Genomic DNA, 17,044 nt, shown 5'->3' on the forward strand with positions numbered 1-17,044 from the left:
AAGTAGCCTTTGCAATTGTTTGCGAACCCTAGGTTCCTTACTTATACAGAGCCAATATATGCCTGCATAGATAGTTCTTCTTGTCCATTCTTTTCTGCCTCCAAGAGGGGAAAATGTGAGAGATAAAATATAAAAACCAAAGTTCCTTCCATGCAACTACCAATAGTCACTTTACTTCACGTTTCTATGTCTCTTTTAAAAGCAGTAGAGTTCAAACAAGCACCCCTAGATTTCTAGAAGCACACCTTAGGCCCTACACGTCAGGCCCTTAGTTCAATCCTCTGCAGTTGCTATCCTCTTGACTCCAGTATTTCCAAGTATCTCACCTCCCACAGCCATCTTGGTTGTAGTCAGGTCGGTGCTCAGTTACCTAAGTTGTTCCAAAGCTAAAAGCAAGAGGGCAAGAGTGTTTCCTGGGTTCACCCTGAAGTTCCCAGGACCTACTCGCAGCCTGTCACAGTGGAGCTCACTCAACTGAACAAATGTGCCCCTGAACTCATCCAGATTCCTTCTGGATTCTCCTAAGGAATTCAACACCTTCTTGTCATGGAACTTTCCTTGGAGTTTCTCATGCTGGGAGAGGCAGAAGAAATGGTTTCAGAGTTCTCAAAGAGCCTGTTCTGGGATAGATGACCAGAATGGTCCTTATGTGATGGGACCATCTCAGACAGGAAGTTAGAACTTGTCATATGAGAACTGACTGGATGCCTGTCAGGCTTAGCTTCCTTTTTTTCCACCTCTGCTCTGCACCCAAGAACCTGTCTGCCAGGGCTTAGTCTCCTACCTCTTCTTTATTCTCCTTGAATCACAGGCTTGTGATGGACCCACAAGGCTTCCTTGTGCTCAGCTGTGAAGTGAGCCACGGTGTCTGGTCTGAGCTTGCAGGTGATCACAGATGTGTCAGAAATAGGTACACCCTAGTGTTGGAATGTTTGGCCTTTTATTCTTCATCCCTGAATCATGGGACCCTTGCTTTACCTGATTCCATGAGGCTATTGATTAAGGCTGAACTCTGAATACAGTTGTGGCATTTAGGCAGAGAAGAGTTATTGCAGAAATATGCATCTGTGATAATGTCTCAGATCCCGCCTTGATGAATATGTGCTGTTTGTATGCCTTTCCTTGTTCAACTCTATTATGCAAGATTTCCCTACTCCCTCTTTCTTCTAGCTACTCTCTGAGTCCGTCCGACCATAGAAAACTGCAGTACTCTTTGCCAACCTTCCCTCTGATTCTTGCTGCTATTTTCAGATATGTGCTTAAAGCTGAAGCTCAAGCAAGAATCTGGAAATTTCAGGGATTGCAGGTTTCTTTGGTTACCACTACAGGAGCTGTGTTGAATTCAGTGTAAATTCAGTCAGGAGAGATTTCCACTGGAAAAGTGCACACTGATCTGTGAATAGACCTTTCTGAGGGTCAAATTTGGACCATGAGCCCTTCTATTCCCAGTAGCCAAGGAGAAATGGTTCCCATAAAGCATCCATTCGATGGCAAGATGTGAGGTTAGGGGACAAACTACAGGACTGGACCTTCGCCTCATTACCTATGTGCCTGTGTAAAGCACAACAAATTTCTCCTCTGGGGAAAATCCTTTACCTCACTGCACAAATGTGTGTTTTGGCTGACGGCCCAGGTTTTTGGGGTCAGTGTAGCTCTTCCGTCTCAGTGAAGATGATGATGGAAGGTCCCTTGGTAGAATAGTGTGGACTTGGATTTGTCTCTGATCAACGGAGGGTCTGCTTTTCAGCTGGTCTTAGTCCAAAAATTAACATCAGGAAGCACCTTCTTTGCTTTCTTTCATGTGCTTATAAAATAACTCTAAAGGGAGAGAAGTTTTTTTGTTCTTTGACTAATAGTCCAAAGTCATAGTTGGTACATCACTGCACTTTAGAGTCAACTTTATCTCTAACCCACTGCAGTTTTTGACAGACACACTTCCCAAATGACAGAGTTCACACTCTTTTTTTCTCTTTTTTTCTTGATGCATGATGTCAGATATTACCTGACCAGGAGCCCTGAAACTTTGGAAATCCAGTTTATTTGCCCGTAGCACTAGAGACCTGCTAATCAAATAAAAATGCAGATTAAGAAGGTACCTAATGAATATGATTAGAGGGAATCTCAATCTTCAAATTATTTTTCTCCTACCATATCAGATGCCTGAAATGAGAGTATTTCAAGTTAAATATTTTCTGTCCTTATGACCTCATGTGAAGCCTATTTCTGTTCACTGATGGAGACTCAGAAAAGCTTAAAGGCTAGGTAGATAAAATTTGTCAATATCTCAATAGCTATGTTGTAACCAGAAATTTTGAGAGTTCTCACACCCTTAAGGATGGGATAAGGGCATTCTTACTGGAATAAAGGTACAGGGTACAGAGAATGAGGGGAACTCGATTTAGAGTTTCTTTAAGCGGAGCCCCATGAGATAAGTGTAGACAGATATTTGACAACATCTGATGGATTCAGTGGGCAGCCTTTCCCAGGAGGATGACTTAGAGGCTGGTGCCCATGCCTCAGAAAGCCTCAGCAATGAATGTGATTCTTATGTGATTCTTAATCACCCTCCTTCAAGCTGAGGGACTTCTGTGATCTCTTATGTCCGTAAACAACCTCCCAAGTTCCCAGAAACCCAAAGAGTGATTGTAAAGGTCATCCATAATCACTGCTTTTCTCCTTGCTTCCAAGTCAGCCTCCTTCAGAGGCTTCTTGGGTCCTCCTTATCCATAGCTGCTCCACCCTCCCTCACTTCCCTGGTCACTCCTTCTGTTGTTGCCAAAGTTCTCACCTGTAAAGCAGGTTCTTCATGAAAGTCATAGAAGGTGTTTTTCAAATATTCTTTCAACAAATACATTGAGCTACTATGCACCATCAGTTATTCTATGTATTGGTGATTTAAGAAAAACAATCCAAAGAAGGAAAATGGTTTCCTGGGATTATATATCCTATAGAGTAGGAGATAAGTAGAATGAACAGGTAAATCAGTCAGCAAAAACATTCATCTATTATTATTTTCCGTGGGGAAAATTAGTATCTTGGTGTTAATGAGACACAGTTATATAAGTAATGATTTCTTTAAGAGGATTATATTTGAGCTGGGGCCATAATGACATGAAGATGTCTGCCATGGAAGATATTAGGAAAGTAAGCTACTGGAAATTGGAATGGCAAACGCAAAGCTCTAAGGCAGGAAAACATACACACACACACACACACACACACACACACACACACACACACACACACAACATACTTGGCATGTTAGAGAGATAAATAGTGGGTCATGGGGTTTATAGGTAAATAGTATAGTGTGACCAGAGATCATGTTACAGAGGCAGCACATGCTTGATTTCTTTTAGATTGTCTTAGAGGTGAGGAGTAAAACACTATCAGAAAAATTTAATTATGATAATAGCACCGTTTCAAAAATGCCCATTGCTCTCACATGCTGACTGAGTGACTGGTTGCCTGCTGGGGTAAAAGGTTTAGTGCCATGAATAGCTTCTGTTTATTCTGTTATAGGGTGTGTTGAGAGGCTATCAGGCTCAGAGAAATCAGGGCTGGTGACAGCCTGAAACTATGATAATCACTGTTCTCTCATCCCTATTGTAGACATATGAGGCCAAATTAGAAGGTAACTCATAGGACAGACTCTAAACAATGTATGGGGACAATAAAATGCATAACAGAGTCAATTTTGCCAAAACATGGCACTCTAACTTCTAAAGTATGAAGGTCTCAAGACTTGATATGACCCAAGGCCTTAAGGTCAAAACTCCCTAAGCAACCTAGCAATGACTCCCTCAAGAGTGATTAGTTAATGCTGTTCCCATAGGAGGGTGCCCGGGTCAGTACATGGCATCTTCTTGGTAAACTCACCCAGGCTGGGTGCTTTCAGTCACCTGCTGCCACCCCTAGCCTTATAATCCACCCCAGCTAATTTGATACTATGTCCTCCTCATTCTACATTTGCTCATCCTTCAGTTCTTGCAGATCTCACTCTTTTTCTTGGGTTTAGCCATTATCTCAGTTCCCCTGAATTAGCAACTATGTTTAGCCTTTGCAATTTTCAATTCATTCTGTATAGTATACATTAATCAGATTGCTTTTCCCCCAATCCTATTCTTTGAGTCATTTAAAGTTCTAAGAATATGTTGTTCACTTTTGCCCATAGCATAGTAATACCTTTATTTTTATATTGAAGAGCTTGCATGATCTGGTTCTTCCTAAAACTCCACCTATGTCTTTGTATCTCCTCTACTTCCAGGGAAACATTTTCATACAAGTCAGCAAGCTCAGCTTACAGGTTTTAGACTGTGAGCCTTTGTTAGTATCTTCCCTCCTCCATGAGATCTTGGTCATTCTTCCCCCAGAAATTCACATAATATCCTAACTCTAACTTTATATTAGTGCATGCCATGTTCAATCAGAAGGTAATGCACCATGATTTCATCTCTTAGCCTTAGCTCCCCAGTAAAACAGTGGAAACCTTCAGGAAGGAGCAGACTGTTGTTGGTTCACAGAGGTTTTTTATGGAAAGCTCCCAGCCATCTCTCAGTTCATGCTCTCATGTTCAATTCAATTTCACAGGACATATGACAAGTTAGTTGATTCAAAACACACATTAGAGTAACTGAAATAGTAAACCTAGCCTAGAACTTGGATCCCTACAAAATTTTGTTTTTTTAAAACTCAATTCTGACATATACCACAAGTCTACTTTGCTTTTTCTCAAGCACTACTTACCCTTCCTTCCTTTCCTTCTACAGTAATTCTTTGCCACACATCCCTGTAAGGCCCTACCCATTTAAGTAGCCTTTTCTCCACCCCAGAGAATTTCTTCCCCATCTTGGCATCCTCCCAGACCCTCTGGAATCTTCCCATAATGTCCACCTTCCTTTGATGAGTTCCCACACACTTCTCAAAGGAACTTTTTTTCCTTCCTGTAACTCTTCCCACCCCTCAGCCAATCAACTTTCTCTTCTTTAACACAAGAATAAAAGATGAAGAAGATAAAATAGTAATTTTTGGTGATTGAATAGAATGTACTTTATTAAAGAAAAACTTCTTTCAAGGCCAAACCCCAGTGCCCATGTAAGAAGGAGGATGTTGGGGATACAGAAGGGTACTGGCAAGCTGGACAGAGGACTCAGTGGTACTTGTGGGCCAGGGCATTGGCAACACCAGCTACCAGCTTCTGCCAGGAAGCCTGCACATCAGGGGTGAATTCCCTGCCGAAGTGAGAAGCCAGAACAACCACCAGCACGTTGCCCAGGAGCTGTTAAGTGAAAGACAAAATGACAGGCATGTTGAGTAGAAGTTTCCAAAAAGAATTGCATAAAAAAAATAGCTTCATAGTTACACTCCTTGTCAGTTCTGCCCTTGAACTACTACAATGGCTGTGCTTACCCAATAAACTCAGATAAGATAGTTCCTAAAGCCAATTTATTTTTATGAGTCCTCCATTTAACATTCGGCCTACATATATCCCCACCTTCTTTGCATTTCACCATTTGTATTTGAATCTCTTCCAACCTCTCTCTTTTACCAATTGTCTAATTCTTGTGATCATAGGATTTCAGAGCCACATGGGTTCTCAGAGGGACTGTAAACTCTCCAACCAATGCAGGGACAGACTTCCACTTTCTCACAGTGCTGACAGGTAATTTCATATACATCAGGGAAGTTGTATTTTTATTTGAGACAATCTGTCTAAAGATTTTCCCCCAAATCTCTTCCTAATCTTCTGTCATCAAGGACCACATAAAATAAGGCACTCTGCTTCCTTGAGACAGGACTTCATCTACCAAGAGCCTCACTGCTTTCCTCCTTGACGAAGCCTGCTACTCTCTGATGTTATTCTGTAGGATAAATACAACCAGTTTTGGCAAAAGTTCCTGAAAAGTTAAGCAAACTCAGGTTGCTAGTAGCCCTTTTTACTGTCACTAATCCTGAATCAAAGTGGTCTCAGTTATGCCCACTGAATTTTTTCCCTTTTAGCACTAAGTTGGAACCCTAATTTTTGAGATCTTTGTTAGTCTTTCCAACAAACAACTCAACTTCTATTATTAACCCAAAGCAGAAAGCAAAAACGAGCACATGAACATTTCCTGGACTCACCCTGAAGTTCTCAGGATCCACGTGAAGCTTGTCACAGTGCAGTTCACTCAGCTTAGCAAAGGTGTTCTTCAGGTTGTCCAAGTTCTTAATAGCATCTCCAAAGGAGGTCAGCACCTTCTTGCCATGGGATTTGACCTTGGGATTGCCCATTATAGCAGAGGAAGAGGAGAGATTGCCAAAATTGTCAAAGAACCTCTGGGTCCAGGGGTAGACGACCAGGAGCCTGTGGGATGGAATCAGAACAGGTGGAAAATCAGACAGTCTCAAGAATCTTGAGGAATTCCCTGGTCAATTTGTCAGGCTCATATTCACTGTCCTCTCCCATGCACTGAAACCTGATTCTTACCTGCCCAGGGCCTGGCCTCCAGCCTCCTCCACATCCACTTTGCTCCACAGGCTAGTGATGGCAGCCTTCTCCTCCCCAGAGAAATGCACCATGATGACAGGTCTGGGAGCGTACAGATGATCACAGAAGTGTCAGAAGCAGGTATGACCTGCTGCTGAACAGTGTGGCCTTTTATTCTTTACTGCTGAACTTCTGGCCCCTCGTTCCAATCCCAGTACTTTGAAGTCATTGGTCAAGGGTGAGCTGTGCCCCTCGGGGGTGGAGTCAGGTCAGTAAAGGGTCAGCAGTGAAGAATTACACTGAGTTTGTGATAATGTGTGTTAGTTTCTGAGACATCCTTCCTTTGTTGGCTCCTCCTCCATCCTCAGCACAGTTTTCCACTCATTTCCCCTTTTTGCCCTCTTCTGTCCCCATGTCATCCTCCAGGACAACACCCATCTTTCCCTTTCTCCTTCTCCAAGAAAGACCCATAAGGAGGAACTAAGCCCAAGATAGGGAAAGAGTTCCAGTCAAAACAAAACAGATTGAATATTTGGGTTAAGGATGGTGACAAGGAGAAGAAGAGGGTCAAGGAAAAGAATACAGTTGTTGGCACAGAATCTCAGCCAGTTCTAGCTCTCCTGAGGAGCAGGTTATAACCACGCCTCTAGATCTTAGCTTTCCAAGGGAGACAAAACACATACACGAGAGAAGGCAAGTAGTGATTCTACAGCCTCTTACTATGCTGATGGACAGTGACTGTAATGGGGTTTGTGGGGGGGACTTGGTGATGGGGGGAGTCTACCAAACATAATGTTCCTCATGTAATTGTAGATTAATGATACCAAAATAAAAAAATAATAAACACACGCAAAAATTTAAAACAAACAAACAACAAAAAAGAACACATACACGGTTACTTCAGGAAGCTGAATAGAGTAACAAGAGATTCAGAAAAGGACTAAGATCTCAATCCTAAAGTATGGTGCCCAAGGTTGAGTTCATATAGAGGAGAGACAGAATAAGTTCACATCCTGTGCTTCCAGAAAACCCTCTTCCTGTCCATTTCTCTGTGACTAGAGGGGAAACGTGCTACCTGAGGGAGAGTGCCCTGAGCCCTCTTCTTTCCTTTTGGTACCTCTTAATCCCCTTAATCTGTTTTGCCCACCTCCCTACCTCCCTCTCCTTGGCAACCACCAGTTTGTTCTCTGCATTTATGAGTTTTTTCTGCTTTTTGTTTGTTTGTTGTTGTTCTATTCTTTGATTGTTTGATTACTCATTTCTTTTAGATTTTGGATTCCACATGCAAATGAAACCATGCAGTATTTGCCTTTTTCTGTCTGGCTTAGTCTACTTAGCATAATACCTCCAGGTCCATCCATGTTGTTGTAATTGGCAGGATTTCACTATTTTTTATGGCTGAGTAATATTCCACTGTGTTTACATGTCACATTTTCTTTATATTCTCATCGGCTGATGGACACTTAATTTGCTTCCCTGAGTTCTATTCTTGATTTTCTGACCCACTTATACTTCTTTAACACCAGTAAAACAGCTGAGGAATATGGAATTATTTTAAATTAAGACTTGTGATCAAATTGAGGAATACATAAATCAGGCTAGGAATTGGAATATGTTCAATGTTTGCTATAGCCACAGGAACCAGAGGCTTAAAGTCCTCTAATGCCCCTGTTTTGTTGTAATTTTGGTTTTCTTTTATTTTGATATCCCTGCTGTCTTTGGGCTTCCCTAAAAACTCATCATGAAGCAGAGTCTGCACCTCCCAAGGTTTCAGTTGTTATCCACTGTTATTATACTGGAGCCCAGTTGATATGGTGGTAAGGAAAGGCAGAGGAGAAGCATTTCATAACTGTATAACTACATCTCAGTCTTTAGTGGATCAGTGTTCCTGGCTACAGTGTTTCTTAGGTTTTTCCCCCTTAAAAAACAAAAACTGGAAAGACTCCCTGTATTTGACTATATAGCCTAGGATGACAAGATTCTAGGCTGAGAGAGGAGATATTTAGTCACTGAATAGAAGACCAATTAATGGACAAGAACTATCTGGTTACTCAGAGAAAAATATTCCTTAGGTAATAAGAGTTTTTTATTCAATAGCGATAAATCTGTAGGTTTTCAGGGAAAATTTTCTGTAAATCTACAGTATGAGGACAGGGGCACTTCCCTTACACCTGGGGTGTGAGGCTCACATATGGCCAAAGCCTGGGGAATAAGAGCCAAGCCTTTCATGACCAAGAGTTTGGGATAGAAAGAAAACCAAGAGCCTGTCTCCCTGAATCAGACACTGAGTATGTCCCATTCTCTTCCAATTCAGAGTGTGGACACCTCTCTTCTGTTAGATCGAGCGTATGGGGCTGGTGTGCTCTTCCTCCCTCAAACCCATGGCAGGCCCATATCACCTCATCCAGCCATGGCCTTTGGAAACAGAGCTGGCTTGCCTCCAGGGATGAGGCTTATGAATTCTCATTCTGAAGTCAGCTAGACTGAATGTAGTCTTATTATTTCCTAGGTGCTTGCTGGTTCAAGCTAAATTATCTCAGATGCTCATTTTGAGGGGGGTTTTTTTTCCTATAAAATACCATGATTACTGTTTACCTTTCCCGGAGTAAAAAAAAAAAAAGAAAAAAACCTAAGTTTAAAGAGATAAATGATGTGGTTACCCAGGATAAAACAAATAGATCAAATGGTCAGAAAAAAGTAAAACAGAAGGAGTATCCATTTATTACGAAAAATTTAAATCAATTTAAAAAAACACATTATGGGTTAAGGTCTTTAAATAAAAAAGAGTTAAGTTTGATAAAGATTAATTCCTGCCTCTCAGGGTGTCCTGCAGCATTTGTACTTTTTTAAGATCTGCGTAGTATTTTAAGAAATGTAAGATGCCTCTTTTCAGCAGGGAAAAATTAAACAGTTTCTTAAATCTTGCTAGCTAATTTATGACATTAATTTATATACTAATCCTATGAGTCAAATATTGTATTATCTTTAGGTGCTATTAGTATGGAAAACCATATAAATTATACTGTTGGTAGGTTAATTAGGTCTTGGCCCCATGGCATGTTTTTCATACTACTACCTGAGAAATATTACTTCAAAAATTATTTTTCACCATAAATAAGTTATTTTATTAATTTTAAAATTGAGAAATTATAGAGAGTGTTTATAAACTGCTAAAGTACAGAAAGCTGCTTAGGATGCTTGATTAGAGAGGCCATCAGTTAGTCTGCTTCTTATAGACCTCAATTTATATTCTCATAACAGAAAGAGGTGGGATCAAAGCTTCTACCAGGTATTTTACTAACTAGAATAATTAGGGACCACAGGGAGCAGGAAATTCTTGTGGCTGCCATGAGGGAAGCCGAAGAACATGTTCTCGTAGGACTGCAAAGACTGAGAAAATAGACCACAGCTGGTGGTTCTGAACACCGTGCCTCCGCATCCCATCTCACAAAGGCTGTAGGTGAGTCCAAACCTCCAGAGCTGGGTCTCATTCTCAGTGACTTCTTCCAGCTAGTGGCTTAAAGCATGAATGTCAGTGGTTTAATTGACCTCTGGGACTACTATGCTTAAAGCATAGCCAGAGATAAGAGTAAATGTTAATTAGACAGAGGAATCTCTACTGGGAAGAGGAAATGGAAAGCCAGAACTAGCCTGTTATTGTACAGTTTTCTACATGTTGGACCTCGAAGGTTAAAGCTTGAATCTGGCAGCATAGAAAAGTCATCAATTTCCCAATTTTTTCCCTGACATATAGCTTTACTTTCTTACTTTCCTTCATACTTTTTTGTAGGAAGTAAAGTTGCCTTCATTTATTTTCATGATTTATTTTTAAAAATAGAAAATTCCTATTTTTTATGTATATTTAATGTCATCTATAAACTATGGACAACATAGATAAACATTATTTTGGAATAGTCTGAAGGAATGGCACTATTATTAGAGCCAGTGCTTTCTTATCTTTCTCTTCTTCGGTTTGCTTCACCATCATAAGTGTGGTGCATGTCTCACACCTCTTATCCAAGATCTAAGTCAAGTAGTAATTCATGAACTTTGTTCAAATACAGTACCTCTGAAGCATACACAAACTCAGTATTTCAATTTCTTCTTGGAGTTCATTCAGATGAGAACTTTGTATCCAGAAATGATGGAAAAGATCCATTTCTATGCTAAGTTTCCATCTCTGCTGCTAGAAGATTGGGAAGTCCTTTTCTTGGCAGCTTTTGAATTCTAAAAAAGAAGTTAATGACTTTTTGCCCCTTAGGAGTGCTACCTTCAGTACTTTGGGCATTCAGTATTGGAGCCATAGCATGTTTCCTGAATAAAAATATTGCATCTCTTTGAAAAAAGGATAAATTTTAAGGTTGGTAATTAATTAGGGCTTAAATGGAAGTCATAATTATTTTAATTAGACCCCATCCATTAATAACCTCATCAGTCATGAGGAATTATGAGGCACGAGAACCCTTTGCTTTGTTTGACCTTATGGGGGCAGTTAAAGACTGTTTCTTTCCAGAACCCCTTTTAGCCCTTGCTAATTCTAAACCAAATCCCCACAACCCCTCTTACTGAGTCTGAGGCATCTGCAAGGGAAAGGAACACCTCTTAGGTTCCTAAACCAACAATGGGCTGATGGAGCAATTCTCTGTGCTCTAGCCTCCTTCAGGCCCTGAGGTCACCAGTCTTTTCCTGCACTTGTTTGGTTTCCTGGCTTTTATTTTTGCTTTTGTTTTTGTTTTCTTATTCTCTTTCTCCTCCTCTTCCCATCCCCCTCTTCCTCCTTAGTCTTTGGGTTTGTTTATTCTTGTGTTTTCTGGGGTTTAGGGAGCATTTATTTTATTTGGATTTTAATCAACAAAGGTAGAAAGATCCAGTGTTTTTTACTCCTTCTGGGGACTTGGGCTGCTGATAGCTGGGTGGGGTCAGTAACTGTGGGCATAGATAAGGGCTCAGGACTACACTGTGGCAAAGGAGATGGTGAGATCCAGAGGGCTTCTCTTACTGCCTTCAAAGACCCTGTCCTTACTTCCTACACAAGTAGATAAATGGAAGAGATTATGAGTTAGTGCTTGAGGGTCCTGCATGGTTAACTGCTCAGGAATGCCTTATAAATATCTTCTGTGTTATATATACACACAAATATACATAAATATTAATATATATTATATGTTAATATACCATTATATATATATAATATAAATATGTATTTAAAATATTATAAAATATGTATGTACATATATTTGCAAATATGTGAGTATTGTCAAAATATGAAGGTTACAAGGACTAGATAATGTGCAAGGCCTAGGAAGCCAGAGGAATCAATTGCATTCTTTAACTTCAATTGAGCTTAAAAATAAATTCAGTGATTAAAAAGAGAGATTCAAAGTTGCCTGCAAGAGACAGACTAACTTCCAGGCCAGAAGCTCTTAACTATAATCATATGGAATGTTCTTATGTATAAAGAAAAGTGCGTTCATCACGAGACTGGACCAACAAGGAAAGTATGGAAACAGGCAAGTCTCTCTGTTGGCTCAGTGCCTAGGGATGTTTTGAACCTCGTATAACATTTATGTCCAGGCCGACTTCCCATGAAGATGGATGAATAAACCATATCCGACCCCACTGACAAGATGATTGCTTAGCATGATTACATCTGGCTATTTGCCTTCACACAAATTGTTTTTTCTGCTTTACCTGCCTGATATGAGAAAAGAATTTATTTTTCACAAAGACATGAGTATTCTAGTTATAAATCTAAATGTAAATTAATAAAAAGTACCCTGGATTCTATTTGAGTCTTGTGTGCCATTTATTTTGGCCACAATGAGCCTTCAAAAGCCAATCTCAACTTACCAAACAAAGGGGCCACATCCTGGAACTCAATAATTTGATCAAGGACCTGCCTGCTGGGGTCTGTCTCCCTCTAGCTGGCCTTACCACTTCCAGCATCATTCCACTCATTTATTTGTTTTTAAGTAACATCACTAAATCTTCTCTCTGTGCTCCTAACAGAACCAAGTAGACTGACACGAAGTCACGAATTCACCAAAAAATACCACAAGCTGTGCTAAGTATGCGCCAGGGCCTGTAATGGGCCCTAGGCATCCAGAGCCAACCAGGCTCCAGACCTCTAGAAGTTCAAAGGAGGAAATGAATCAAATACTCCTCTCAAAATTCCTCATGGGTCAGCTGGACTAATCTGCCTCTCTTTTTATGTTTTTTTTTTTCCCTCCAATTCTTCAGGTCATTTCTCTTTCTGAAACGAGAATTTCAGAACTTGCCACCATTACCTCCCGCAGCAGCCTACTTCAGCGTCAGTCTCTGGAGGCCCTCTCTGATCCCTTAACCTCCTGGGGATTCTTCCCACAGGCCCCATGTCACAGTTTCCATCCCTTTGTAGTCCTGACAGTTACCAACACATGGGAATCCTGCTGGCCCTCTTCAAGGAGTGGTTCTTTCTTTCAGGCTTGGTTGGAGTTGTCTACATTTCCCCATAAAAGTGGCTGCATCAAGACTGGCCTGAAATGTTTCCTTAACTGAAGCCTTAGGTGGTATGCCCGGCCAGATCTGACCCACTCAGAGGCACCAACTCGGTGCCTCTCAGAACACAGGCCCTTTGTCACCTAGATGTCTATGGGTATCCTAAACGGTAAATAATTATTTCTATTGTCTCTGTTTCATGTATGTCTTTCATACCCATATTTCAGTTCATGTCTACAGGAATCTGTGCAAAGTAGATGTTCAGTCTCTGGTATCTTAGAAAGGTGAGAACTGGAAAAATTCTTCAGCCATCCAGACCTGCCATATCTTTATATACAGGAGAAAATTAAGGTTCTGCATGGATCACATGGTACATGAGAAAGGGTCAGGAACCTCACTAGCAAAGGTCCTATCTTCAAATTTCTCTGATAAAATTAGATTATGATTGTACTTTATGAATTAAAAATCCATACACGGGTCCTGACAAGGAAGGCTTTTTTCTCCTTGTAGGTATGAAAGACGACCTGCAAGCTGTTTGATGAAATATGATTCATCATCCTATGCCATCTATTGGGACAACCAGAAATAATCTTAAATCAGAAGGGAATATATTCTAACATATGTCACATTCTGTCTCCTAGATCCCTTTTCTTCATGCTGCTGACTGGGGTGGAGTTTCAGTCAAGCAGTCAACTTCTCTTTTTCTTGCCATCTGCCCTGTAAGCCTCCTGCTGGGGACCCAGATAGCAGTCATCATTCAAGGCTGAAAACATCTGGCCACACGCCCTAAGTCTCAGCATGACTCAGCATGATTCAGCATGGCTGACCTAGGAGGCTACACAGACCAAGAAGATAGGGAGCAGGGCATTGCCGCAGACTGGAACCCTGGCAGAAATGTCTATGCTTGGACTATGGGAAGGCAGCAATGGAAACTTACACAAAAATGGAATAGGAATTTTGGAAAATTGAAGCTTATTTAGTCAGAGACAAAGAGGTTGGGGGGAATAGAGAGGTCTAGGCCTGTAGAAAGTACAATCATCCAGGAAATGTTTTTGGAGTATGTGCTAGACACTAATTTGAGTACTTGAATCATAAATAAGAATAAGACATGCATCTTGCCTTCCAGAAGGTCTAGTCAAAAGTAATAGTTAAGTATAATAAATATTATAATATTCTCCATTCTTAATAGAGTTATATATGAGAAGAGCAAAATCATGCTTCTTTAGGACTGGGTTCTTTTATAGGGAATAAGAAATGGACCAAAAGATTTTACAGAATTAGGGAAATGTAAGCTGGGTCTTGAGACATGAAAATGGAATTTTCATGATGGAGAATACTCCATTCAGGACAAGGTATATGAAAATAGCTAAAATACAATGACACAAAGAGACTTGGCCTTAGAGAGGATCACTGCTGGTGCAGGTCAGAGAGGACCTCATCACTCATTACAATAAGCCCTCCCTTCCTCCTCTCTTCTACATCAGAGGTTTCATAAGCCTATGAGGGTCAGGCAAGTCACATAAAGGAATAGGGTGTCAGGTAGAATCTGCAATGAATACAAGTCCACCCCTAATAAGACAGTCAGTGCTTTAGCCAAATGTTACCAAGAGGGTTTAGAAAAGACTTAAAGACACCAACACCACCTCCTGCCATTACACTTTGGACAAGTTGTTTAATGCCTCCATGTCTTTGACATATAGGATGCTAATATGACTTAGCCTATGGGGCTGTTATGAGGATTGATTGAAATTACTGCATAAAGAGATAGTGACACAGTATATGCTCACTAAATGATATCTTTTGTTATAATAAGTATATACCTATAACTGTTAGGATCACATCTCACTTTCAAAGGGTGATTGGAAGTGCAGATGTTTTGAGGCATTTCTCTTTTTGCTTTTTTAATGAAAATTGTGTATATTTAAGGTGTACAATGTGATGATTTGATATACTTACACGTTGTGAAAAGATCCTACAGTCGAGCTAATTAACAATTCTTTTCCTCAGAGTTACCATTGTATGTGTGTGCTGAGAGGCCCTGCTAGTTGTCAGCGTTCAATACTGTATCACTACCTGCAGGCATCATGCTGTCCATTAAATCTCCAAACTCATCCAACCTAACTATAACTTTGTGCCCTTTGACCATGTCCCTATTTCCTCCACTTCCACACTCCTGGTACATTATTATATTATACAATATGTACACTCCTGGTACATATTATACAACATTCTATTCTCTGCTTCTATGAGTTCAATTCTTTATTTTAGATTCCAGATGTAAGATCTTTCAGTTCTTTTTGTTCCTTTCTGTGTCTGGCATTTCTTGATTTTAAATATTGGCAGCAGATTCAGCTCATTTTGAAACACTCGTCAAACCTCCCAAAACAATCCTATGGGAGGCATGTGGACAATCGGCCATCATGTCATGACTTCTGGTCTACCTGTCTCTCCCTGACTCTCCCGTTCACCTGTTCCCTTTTCTTAATATAGCATCCTTCTCAATAGTCTTCCTTTGTAAGTGAGTGTCTCCACAGACAATGTAAGACCTTAAAATCTGGCTCAGAACAAAAAGCATTGAGAGCTGATATTTGAGAGAGGAAGGAGGAGAGCTCAGCCCAACTCACATGATTTAGGAACTTTTAAAGAGTTGAGGCTGGTTCTTCCATTCTGCTTGCACACAAGACAGACAGTCAGTGGAAAGCCCGAAATGACTCTGGAGTTAACTATATGTTTAGTTACTTATATGTTAACTAAAGAGCAGGGTCTTGCCATGGTAACGTTTACAGGCACTGAAGGAAAGTGCAGGGTGCTAGCAGGCTTTCTTCTCATTTTTTGTATTCCTAACTCATCACCGCAGCACCACCCCCTAGCATGGCTTAGTGTCTTCAACGCTTAGCACTAGTTAGAATGTCACAGAGACTTAAATGTGTGGGGGCAGTGAGGTTCCATGTTACTGTAGGGTAAAGAGAGGAGACAGCTTAGGCCTGAGGAGCAGCTGAAGAACATAATACCCATTCTCTTCCTTAACCAAACTTGCAGCGTGGCCAAGGAGTCAAGGGGTCATCTGGGCAGGAATGGGACTCCAGTGTTCTCAAGGACCTACCTACATAACCTATAAACTGTCGACCTCTGCAACCCAAGCTGGAGCCTCTTTTTATTCTGAACTTGTTTCCAAATGTTTATTTACTTCTTTCTGTCAAAGTTTCCTAAAGAGAGACAGCCATGTTAAGGAAATGTGGTCTGCAGCTGTGGCCTGAGCCCTGCTCTCCAATCTCCAAGATGAGGAAGCAGGGAGTAGGGTTCAGGGGCACCTGCTCCCATTTCTTGGCTCCCCAGTGGATGTCTGCGATGGTGTTTTCATGTGGAATGAGCAGTCTTCAGCAGCAGCAGACCTGGGCCTACGTCCTGGCCTCACTGTGTACCAGCTCTGTGAGCTTAGGCAGGCTGTGTCACCTCCCTGACCATCAAGTCCCCACACCTACAGAAAGGCAGTGCAATGTAGGCAGTAGGAGAGCCCAGAACCTGGGTTCAAATCACAGATTGGCTACTTATTAGCTATGTGCCTTCAAGAAATTTTCTTACATTTTCTGTGCCTTGGTGTCCCCATCGGTAAGAGACATTAACCCAATTCCGAGTATTGGTATGATAAAAACTAAATTGATTCATCTAATGAACGTTTATGTTCATTTTATCTTAAGTAAGGGGGGAAAATTAGAATGTTTGGTATCTTGATCTGGGTGATGGTTACATGAATGTGTACACACATCAAAATTCATCAACCTGTACTATGGTTGTGCATTTTATTGCACGTACCTCAATTTATGAGACTGACGCGCTACCTACTGCGCTAATGAGGCATCTAACGTATCTCAATTTAAAGTGTTTAATGTTAATAAATAAATAATATATTAGTATGTATTAAATCCTTAAGAAATATTACTTATCATTAGCATGAATTATAATTTGTTCAATAATATATACTTCACAGAACTATAATATTAAATGAGACTATTTAAGTACCTTAGAATGGCACCTGACATATAGAAGGATTTCAGTAAGTATTGATTCCCATCCCCTTTTCATTTTCCTATTGTCTGAATC

At 40.7% G+C, this 17,044-nt stretch overlaps 1 protein-coding gene across 1 annotated transcript; it reads right to left on the reverse strand.

Moving 5' to 3' along the window:
* Positions 1-5,024: 5,024 nt before the first annotated feature.
* On the reverse strand, positions 5,025-6,576 carry HBE1 (hemoglobin subunit epsilon 1). Its single transcript, XM_036927061.2, has 3 exons — positions 6,467-6,576; positions 6,121-6,343; positions 5,025-5,278 (listed from the first exon to the last, which is right to left on the reverse strand). The coding sequence occupies exons 1-3, from the start codon at positions 6,556-6,558 to the stop codon at positions 5,150-5,152; spliced, it is 444 nt and encodes a 147-aa protein (XP_036782956.1). The 5' UTR covers positions 6,559-6,576; the 3' UTR covers positions 5,025-5,149.
* Between the last annotated feature and the right edge of the window lie 10,468 nt (positions 6,577-17,044).

This window comes from Manis pentadactyla, chromosome 9 (assembly GCF_030020395.1).
Source record: "Manis pentadactyla isolate mManPen7 chromosome 9, mManPen7.hap1, whole genome shotgun sequence".
NCBI classification, from domain to species: Eukaryota; Metazoa; Chordata; class Mammalia; order Pholidota; family Manidae; genus Manis; species Manis pentadactyla.

Bases quoted from the DNA above. Each gene is read 5' to 3' on its own strand.
- HBE1 (XM_036927061.2), bottom strand. From the start codon at position 6,558: ATGGTGCATTTCTCTGGGGAGGAGAAGGCTGCCATCACTAGCCTGTGG. The intron at 6,344-6,466 runs GTAAGAATCAGG...TCCATCCCACAG, and splicing joins GGAGGCCAGGCCCTGGGCAG to GCTCCTGGTCGTCTACCCCT. The intron at 5,279-6,120 runs GTGAGTCCAGGA...TTCACTTAACAG, and splicing joins TGGATCCTGAGAACTTCAGG to CTCCTGGGCAACGTGCTGGT.